The following is a 9,587-nucleotide window of genomic DNA, read 5'->3' on the forward strand; positions in this document are numbered from 1 at the left end:
TTTTTTACTACAAAGCGAGTGTTTAAACGAAGTGCGTTCTTATTTTCCGTCACCAAGTGGCGAGTACATGAAATGAGCAGGGAAGGGAAATTAAAATTAAAACCAGGTTTTTCCAAGTATTATTGACTTTTTCAGACAATAGAATGTTAATGCACAATTGTTTATTAAAAAGGGATTTTAAATAAAATAACATCCAGGTTGATACAGTGTTCCTTTGATTTATTCGCTGTATAACTATTTAAAATCCTTCATTTTGGTTTAGCTTCTAGCTTAAAATGACTTGTGATGAATCAATACATATTTCTGTTCCTACTTATAGCTTTATCCTTATCTATTTCTGCTTATTTGCAATACAATTAATTTCTTTTTATTTGGTTTATGTTAAAAAAACTTTTTTTTACTAAAGTTTTTTTTTTTAACTTAGGTTTTTGTTTTTTTTTTTTAAACCTCTTCACTGTCTGGGGATTTCCACTCTTTACTGTTCAACTCTTGGTTGTACTGCTTGTAATGCATTACAAGACATTACATTTCGACATGTTTGTTTATATATATATATATATATATATATATATATATATATATATATATATATATATATATATATTAGAACATTTAATTTTGCTAAGTTTAAATATAATAAACATCTAGATTTATTTTCTTGTCCTTTTTGTACAACGAGAGCCTCTCGACACCTGCTGTAAAACAGTAACTTTTACACCAAGTACATTTTAATTGATCTACTTTTTACTTGAGTAGATGTTTGAGACTGGTAATTTTACTAGTACGTCAGTAAAACTTCATCTGAGTAACAGTACTTTTACTGTTTTTTTAGTTATCTTGGTGTCTATTGGATTAGATTTCCCTAAAGTTCAAAGCATTGGTGCAGGGAACATTTCTTGGTCTCAGCAGTACCAGATATGAAGATAAATCATAACATTTAAATATATTTATTGAAAAATATTACATGTAACAATTTTATAAATTTATTTTAAAAAGAGAATCTCCTGGATAAAATAATGATCAGCACTGGGGAGTCCTTCTTGTTGCACCTAACAGAAGCAAGAACAAATTAAAACATCTTTGTTCCATTCATGATGCATTTTTAAAAGTTCTTTTATCAGGACTGGAAGCAGTTATCTCAGACTAATGAGCACGTTCTCAGTTCAAACCAGACCAGAGTGAAGACACAGCTTAGCCAATCAAATCCATATCAGCATCATGTTAGTTTTTTTTAAACCATTTCTTAACAATCACTATTGAGTCTGAGCTTTAAAATGTAGATAAATTAAAATCTATACACACAGCATTTAAGTACTCATTCTGTTTACAGCTAGTAAACCAGTAAGTCAAGGCTATTGTTAATAATTATCAAGTTATTAAACCGCCAAAGAATAAAAACCTAGCATTAATCATTTGATTAATTAATCAGCTGATTCTCATGGACTAGTTTGAAAAGAGTTGAACTTTTTTAGGTTTATATTAGCAGTCTGTTTGGATCTGGTTCTCACCTTGAGTTTTCCCAGGTTTGCTATAGAATCCACTTAGCCCCCTCTGCTTGCTGCTGCGGTTTCCTGTAGCAAAAAAAAACCCGAAACAAAAAAAAAAAAAAAAGAAAATAAGAAAAAAAAAAGAGTTTTCAGTCAATGCAGCTCAGATCAATGTCATACACAATAAAGATCCAATCATCTATTAAAATTGTAATTTTAATAAAATAATTTCAGTTTATGACATACACAGGACCAGTTTCAGTTGGTGATGATGTTTATACCTCTGTATGAGATTAATTAAATGAGCTGCAATGCTGCCATCTAGTGGCTTTCACTTTAATATTCAGCCGTTTATCACCAAAGAATTTTTAAATCTCACATCCTTTAGCAAAACCCAGGCATTGTGTTATTGGAAAAACCAATAACGATTCTTAGAAAAATCACGTAATTATTGAGCCGATAATGTCAGACATCTCAACTTACGTCCCTATTTATGACCACTGTGACATTCAAAGGCCGTCAGCTCTTTGACTTATCAATCACATTTAGCACGTAAAAAAAAAGTGTTACACACCGACCGGTGTTATACAACGATCAGTGCATGTTTGAGCGACTCACCTGTGCCTCCCCTGATCTTCCCCTGATGATTGTACTTCAGTTTCCTCTGCACGTGTCCACTCACGCCACCGTCATCCCTTTCTTTACTTCCCTTCTTCAAGTCTGTGAGACAAACTGCAAGTTCAAACAGGAAATGACTCAACAGAATGTTCCAATAAAGCACAGCGTCACCTGAAGAGGGGAGCAGAGGCCTTCCCACGGGCTTTCCGCTGCCTTTGGCTTTTCCACAGAAACATCCCACATTCTCACACTGGACTCCCAGGTCCACCAAACGCCCTCTTCTGTTCTTCAGCAGCATCACATCCATCTCATCCTCAGCCACTGGGACACACAGCTGTTCATTTCTGACAGAACAGACGTTTTCAGCGTCCTGAGCGACCTCTTCCTCCTGGTGGTCCGAGGCCAAGCTTCCCTCCTCTGTTGCCGTGCTCAGCACATCAGTTCCTTCCTCCTCAGAAAACTGCTGAATACTTTCCTGAATTCTTTTTAAAATCAACAATTCCTGGTTTGGGCTTTGATAAGCCTCTGGTTCAGAAGACCTTTTGTCGTCCACCTGCTCTGACGTGAGTGGACTTTCATCTCCACGGGTCTCAGGAGACGATCGATGGTTCTGATTGGCCTGTTTCTTCTTTATTATCTTAAAAGCATAGCCTTCATTTTCTGAGTCCGTCTTCTTCACTGGACTCTGTCCCCCAGGAGATCTGAAGATGAAATGACGCTCCATGTCTGAGTCCCGTAGTCCTTGGCAACTTTCTGGTTCCTCTGCAATTACATCTGGCTCAGTCATGCCGTTTTGCAGCAGCCATCCCTTTGAGGGAATGTAGGGGGCTAGAGACTCCACAGACCAAATGGACTCGTTGGTTTTCCCCTTTGACAGACAGCTGCTTAAAGTTATCTGAGAAGAAATGACCTCCGCCTCTCTCTCCATGGTCCTCTCATCATTACATGAATCAAACAGCTCAGCTGTGCAGGGAGGGCAGTGCTTTAAAGAACCATTCGAGTCCAGCAGCTGCTCTTCTCCTGTGGTGTCTGAGAGAAGATCACAGAGCGGTGCAGGCAGTTTGACTATCTTGAAAAGAGCGTCAGTCTCTGTAGAACTGAAGACGTGCTGAGCGTACGGCGAGCCAGGACTGTGTGCGACCAGTGGATCGGCCTGGATCTCTACCGTGTTCTGACAAAGTGACTTTTCAGTTTTGGAGGAAAGCTGCCATTGTTCACACTGAGGCTTTGGTTGTGTGGATTGTGGAGTGGGACCCCCCCAGCTCATCAAGATGTCAGGGATGGAGCCTCGTCTCTCTTTAGCAGCCTCGCTCTCCTGCTGGAAGGAGCTGCAGATGGGGATGATACTGTCCTGAGAACTCACCGACCACATGTCGCAGTGACCATTCCTGCAGGACAGAATCTTCTCCTGACCCAGTCTGCCGTTACAGCTCTGCTGCGTTTCCACGGTGGCTCTGCTGTGGGGCTGGGCTCTGGTTGTACATTTGTGATGTTTGACAGTTGTGCTGGTGAGATTCCTGTTGAACTGAAAGTCGTCCGCGTTGCTCGATGGTGGGTATTTCTGGATGTCGTCTGGAACTTTTTTCGTGGAACTGGAGCTTGAAGATGAAGAGTTCGAAGCCGTCCCATGACCAGAGTCTGAGTTCACGACCAGGGCTCCACTACCGTAGCCTGTTCCACTTATGGGCTCCGTTTGGACCTCGCAGTTCACCGTCTCTCTGCGTGGTACCACATGAGGAGGAGGAGGAGGTCGACCTCTGCGGGGCTGGTTTGGGTTCTGGAGGGGTGTGAATGGAGCATGGGCCTGTGGGTGGAGCAAGCGTCTGTGGTCAACTGCTTGAATGTGTGACTGTGGAAGGATGTAGGTTGGAGCCTCCATGTAGAGGGGAGAGGGGAAAGGAGGCACGGCCATACCGTAGCCTGAGTGGTCAAAAACAAAAGGCAGAAAATGAATAAAAATCAGCATCAGTATTTCTGTCAGGCAGAAAAAATACATTAGTGACTGAGAACCATGGAGACACCAGGACGAAGAATAATGAAAGACTGACTCACCCATGCCTGGAAGGCCAGCAAAGGGGTTACAGAAAAAGGGCATGGGCCACTGGTAGTGCAGTAACGGGGGTAAAGGGGGGGGCGGCAGGTAAAACACAGGGGGAGCAGGAACATGACCAGGTGGAGGTCCTGGATCCTGACCAGTAGTGTGCAGACCTGGGTCCTGCAACCCTGGGTTGGGCATGGTACCTACACGGTTTGGTCCTGGAAGAATCATCTTGATCCTGTGCATGGGACAGAAGTGAGTATATGTATGGATTATTGGTATTTGGTTATTGAATGTAAAAAAAATGTCAGTAATCTCAAATGTATATAAATAAATTAAAAATAACAGACAAAAGATCACGTTTCTATGTCAACATCACTCAGGATTTCTGTTCGGCTCTTAGGGCTCAGCTCCCAAAATAAATAAATTAATTAAATTAAATTAAAAAAGATCTGGCTCCTCTTTCAGCTCCCCGGAGTTTTTGTTGCTTAAATTAAATAAAATAAAATAAAATCCTAATGTACAAAACGGAGATTAAACAGAATATTTCGAAGTTACGATACAAAAACAAATACATTTGTTATTGTCCGTTTACAGTGTTTATAGTGAAACATTAACGTCCCAAAATAAAATACATGAACCGATACATCACTGGTCCACAGAGGTCACCTGTCCGCAACTTTGAATTCAACTGGGTCACTTTCAAAGCTGCTCATTTCCCCTTAAAAAAACAAAAACAAACATACCCTGGTTTTTCCCTTTATTTTTGTTTTAAACAAACTACGGTAAAACGTTAGAATTTAAGAAACGCTCACGTTACCTCGTTTGAAGAAAGGTGGACGTGAAAAAGACAGGAGAATGAGCCAACTGGTTCAAGATGCAGCGTATTAACACACCTGACATTAAGTAGCTGCTCATCAGACGAGCGCGTGCACGAGTCAGTGATTTGAAAATGTTCACGACACTTATGTTGTACTATTACGAACACTAGATGGAGCCCAAGCACCGTCAAATAATACGTTTTTTCAGATTACTCGTTTTGTTTAAAGAATTTATTTTAAAAATGTTCATTAAACTAAGTTAATACATTTATGTATTTTCATAGTTTTCCCAGTGTGGCAGAAATAAAGAAAAACCTGAAATTGAAATGTATTTTCCTACACTGACACTGTAATAGCACCGCGCCCCCCGTGTCGGGAACCAAACGACCTAAGAATCTTTGTTGTCCAACACCTGGGATTAGAGTCATGTAGATTGGTCTGAAGGAGGCGTGCATGCCTTCATATTTCTTTTCTATATTTCCTGAGGTGAACATGCAGTTGCCATGGTTACACTTGTTATCAGGCCATGGCAACAACGGCATACGTTGCTGTTAAGCAGGGAGGAGAGGAGGTTGTGTGGGATAGTATTGACACGGAGGGTTCATCATGGTCTGGAGCTGTGTGGTGTAGGATTGACACGGAGGGTTCATCATGGTCTGACCTGAGCAGCTGGGAGTCCATTCAGGTGAATGGGAAGACGTTATCTGCTAAATCACACGTCTGTCTGTAGACTAACTGAAATTCTGCTGTTTTTCTCACACTGACACATCGTGACGACCGTCGGTCACTTTTGTAAACAACAACACTTTATTAAAAAGTAGAGAACCACGACACTGACAACAATCCAACTGCAAACAGAGAGACCTGCAGGAATGGAACCGATGACTTTCTTCCTGTAAGGCATTGGTTCCCAAAGTGGGGGTCGGGTGCCATTTGGGGAGTGGAGAGTTATTTAGTTATTGCAAGGGGTTGGGGAGGGAGGGGCACAGAGGTCGAATTATTCAAATGTGTGAGTGATAATCAGCCCGTCGTGTCTGTGTCTCTTTAATGATAAGATGTTGTAATCAGCCTGTCTGGGTGGCGTCCACAGGAACCGTACAGACTCCGTACCTCGTGTCTGTGTCTCTTTAATGATAAGAGTAAGACGACCCCGCCCATCCTGCTCATCTGTAGCTCATTTCACCTGGTGTTAACATTTAGTCACTGCAGGCTGGTCAGGGCTGGTCGTTAGGTGTAAAATGAGTTAAAAAAACTTTATAAGTCCTTATTTTATTCTTTCTCTCTCTGTTACTTTTTTATTCTTATTCATGTCATGACCTCAATTTCACACAAAATATTTTTATTCTTTATTAAGACAAGTGTTCCAGGATACACACTAACTCATGGCAACTTTAAGTACAAAGACAATGACATTTTAAAAGTAGATCAAACAGCACAAAAGAATAACAAAATAATATATCAATATTAGCAACTATTGATCTATTCAGACTGACAGATCATTGAATGTAGACGTTTCGGAACATCATCAAATTTACCAGGTCTGGACTCGATCCCACAACCATGCGGGTACCACTAATATGTCGTTGGTATTTTGGTTTGGAGTATTCTACAAACTACTGTAAAAGAAAGCACACTTTCTACGTTTAAAAATGTCACAAAGATTAGAAACGTACTGCGTCTGACGTTCTGACAGACCTAAGTTTCATTTGAAGGATGCACGAACTTGGCGACCCTTCAGAGGCTGAGGAGGCCGGTAGTTGTCCATCATGCAACAAGGAAATTCTCCAGCTGCATTGAAGAGGAGGCTGCGAAACCTGGCCATCTGATGAGGAGGGAAAAATGGGGGTAGAAAAGGAGGCAGGGGGAAAAGGGACATTTTGGTTAGATACTACATCAGCTGTTTATACCAGCTGACCAAACCAAAACACACAGAGTGAAGGTGATGGAGAGACCAGAAATTCAGCTTTCATCCATGCAGATACATCAGAGAGACAATCTGAGACTTCATGTTTGGTAAAGACCCTCATTGATGGGGGTCTCCTAATTACCTGTACAGGGCTGACACTAATTGGCTCCTTGAGCACGATCCAGGTGACACTCTCCAGCAGGGGGGGTGTGGTCAGGGAGCCGTCATAGGTCCAGTAATTCAGAGAGCCTGGCAGGAGAGTCTTGGCATCAAAGTCGGGAAAAGTTCTCTGTGTTCCCTGCAGCAGAAAGAAAGTGCTGAGAGTTGTTTTATTTTCAAACCAATAACATTGAGTTCAGTGACGTTAGAACATTTGGTCAAACCTTGGTCTTGATATCCTCCAGTGCATCCAGCACCTTCTGGAGTCTGGGGTTGGCAGCTCCGATCTAGAGTTGAACAAAGATCCAGTAGGTCACGAGTCAGCTGATTCAAATCTGTCTCAAAATCAGTCTGTCTCTACTTTGTCGGAGGCGTACCAACGCTACATATGTAAATAACTGGGCCTACATTGAGCAGCAGCAACAGCTACTTGAAAAATACACGCTCTGTTATTTCACTCTCTGTTGTAACCTTGATATTGTGTTCCACAGATGCTTGTGTCAGCAGAGCTTTCCAAAAATAAAACAGCTGGCTCTACTGTTAAATCTGACCAAATCTGGTTATTAGCCCAAAGCAATCCTTTTACCAAAGTTTTACAGCCATTTAGCTGGAAACTATTTGACATCCACCAATAGAATCTGCATATAAAACAGACGCTATAAAATGAAGAGGAAAACAGTAGAATCTTAAGCCAAAATCTTGGGGTTTTCTTTATAAATTTGACATCGTAGTGTCTCATCATGGCTTAGACCAGAGTTGTCAACGTCAAATTCACAGTGTGTTAAACTAATGATAGTCGCTGATGACTCACCTTGAGGAAGACCCCGACCACTGCCAGTCCATCTGGCTCGCTGGCAGCTTCTCCGAAGCTTGGGTACCTGGTGTTCCAGTGCACTAGGTGAAGCTAGATGTGCAAAAAATAAACGTTTCTTCAAATCTTAACAAAAATTGTTATTTAATAAACAAAATGTGGATGGGTCAGCGTCGGGTTAGTTCTGCCCAACATGGTTAAATTAATTAAAAAATTAGTTAAAAAAAAATTCCGTTACCTCACAGGGGAACTTGACACCGTTGACTGTGTGCTCAGAGCCTCTCTCATCACTGGCCCCCCAGTGGAAATGAAACTGTTTGAGGCGGTAGGTTCCAGAGATGGGACCTCCAGTCAGGGCTGGTCAAGATAAGACAACAATCTATACTCATTAGTTCCCTACATTCACCAAAACTGTACTACTACTACTACTACTACTACTACTACTACTACTACTGCTAGTAGTAGTAGTACAGTGTGAAAAGAAGATGTGTATGTTTTTTAGGAATGAAATGATGTGTGTTGTATTTGTTGTATGTGCAACTGGTGAAGACTGATTCTGTCTGACGCTGAGGTGTGTTAACAGTGTTAACAGTGTTGACAGTGTTAACAGTGGTGACAGTGGTGACAGTGGTGACAGTGGTGACAGTGTGAACTGACTCCATCACACTCTCTCTTATCTGCTGCACACAGTACACACTGCACCAGGGTGGAGACATAAACAACACTGATAGATAAGTCAGCACCAAATATGAAGTCTACTGCAGATATTAACAAATACAGGAGAAGAACAAACAAACAAAACAAATTGAGCTTGTCTTACTGGAACTGTCCACGTCATCCAAAAAGTCCACCTGAAAAGAGTGTCCGTTGTTGAGGATGCTGTTGGAGTTGGACGGGTCGTAGCAGAGTTTCAGTGGTTTCAGAGAGGAGTCGTACTGAGCATCCCTGGACACGATGTTGATGGGCGACTGTCTGGGTCCATTGGCTACTGGGTAATCTGCAGCCCATTTGTCAGGTCCTGAAATACATTATTAATACATAAAACATGTTTTTGTTTTGGCATTACAGTATATTACGTAGAAAATTAAAAGATCATATTAATAAATACAGCAGAAGTATCGGCTGTGTATTAGATTATTCAGTAATTCTCCACTTACTTGATTAGTCAACAGGTTTGACTATTGATCTTTACATTTTATAACTATAATTTATTAGCTGATTTAATGTGATAATAAATCACATTAAATCACATTAAATTGACTTTAAAGTCCTTTACGTTAAAGGATGGATCACTGACCAGTCAACGTATAAAAATGATCAGCTTCCCAGTCAAAGTGTTGTTTATTATCAATTTAAAGTTGTGTGTGTGTGTTTGACCAAGTAACTGGCAAATACACTTTCTGTGCTCAAAGGCAAACCGGCTGAATCCTAAAATTAAACTTGTTAAAACTCAGGTGACCAGCGTCAAACCGACACCTCCCTACCGTTAGCCGCTCCGTATCCCCATCCATGAGACATGGCTCTTTTGAATATTCTTTAACCTGAGGGATTGGAAGATGAGTAATACGATGATGATGTGCTGACAGACAACCGCCAAAAAGACACTTCTGATCTCTGTATGTCCCTCATAGCAGAAGGAGTGGGGTGGGGGCGAGGGGGTGGCCTTATCAGGGCTTTGAAGGGTACTCCTCCCACTCTCCTGCTTTTCTGTCCTTCATCGATACAAAAGCAGTTTGAGGTGAAAGAC

The 9,587-nt window shown here is 41.3% G+C and overlaps 2 protein-coding genes and 1 long non-coding RNA gene across 4 annotated transcripts; 1 reads left to right on the plus strand and 2 right to left on the minus strand.

Moving 5' to 3' along the window:
* Nucleotides 1-931: 931 nt before the first annotated feature.
* Nucleotides 932-5,092, minus strand: LOC103396640 (uncharacterized). 2 transcript variants are annotated; one of them, XM_008334798.2, is made up of 7 exons: nucleotides 4,964-5,056; nucleotides 4,813-4,864; nucleotides 4,158-4,381; nucleotides 2,277-4,025; nucleotides 2,106-2,207; nucleotides 1,509-1,571; nucleotides 932-1,049 (listed from the first exon to the last, which is right to left on the minus strand). In XM_008334798.2, exons 2-7 carry the CDS (start codon nucleotides 4,857-4,859, stop codon nucleotides 1,021-1,023), a joined length of 2,214 nt encoding a protein of 737 aa, XP_008333020.1. In that variant the 5' UTR covers nucleotides 4,860-4,864; nucleotides 4,964-5,056; the 3' UTR covers nucleotides 932-1,020. The 2 variants fall into 2 exon arrangements, with proteins under 2 accessions (XP_008333020.1, XP_024921928.1); XM_025066160.1 differs by lacking the exon at nucleotides 4,813-4,864 and having other exon boundaries at nucleotides 4,964-5,092.
* A 500-nt stretch (nucleotides 5,093-5,592) lies between these two features.
* LOC112488698 (uncharacterized) lies at nucleotides 5,593-6,436 on the plus strand. The gene is made up of 2 exons (XR_003053058.1): nucleotides 5,593-6,021; nucleotides 6,105-6,436. It is a non-coding gene; the product is annotated as an uncharacterized LOC112488698 (long non-coding RNA).
* Nucleotides 6,298-9,480, minus strand: LOC103396641 (carbonic anhydrase-like). The gene is made up of 7 exons (XM_008334799.3): nucleotides 9,325-9,480; nucleotides 8,661-8,858; nucleotides 8,079-8,197; nucleotides 7,841-7,933; nucleotides 7,254-7,316; nucleotides 7,013-7,168; nucleotides 6,298-6,786 (listed from the first exon to the last, which is right to left on the minus strand). The coding sequence occupies exons 1-7, from the start codon at nucleotides 9,356-9,358 to the stop codon at nucleotides 6,667-6,669; spliced, it is 783 nt and encodes a 260-aa protein (XP_008333021.1). The 5' UTR covers nucleotides 9,359-9,480; the 3' UTR covers nucleotides 6,298-6,666.
* Between the last annotated feature and the right edge of the window lie 107 nt (nucleotides 9,481-9,587).

This window comes from Cynoglossus semilaevis, chromosome 20 (genome assembly GCF_000523025.1).
Source record: "Cynoglossus semilaevis isolate Cse_v1.0 chromosome 20, Cse_v1.0, whole genome shotgun sequence".
In the NCBI taxonomy this organism is placed as follows: domain Eukaryota; kingdom Metazoa; phylum Chordata; class Actinopteri; order Pleuronectiformes; family Cynoglossidae; genus Cynoglossus; species Cynoglossus semilaevis.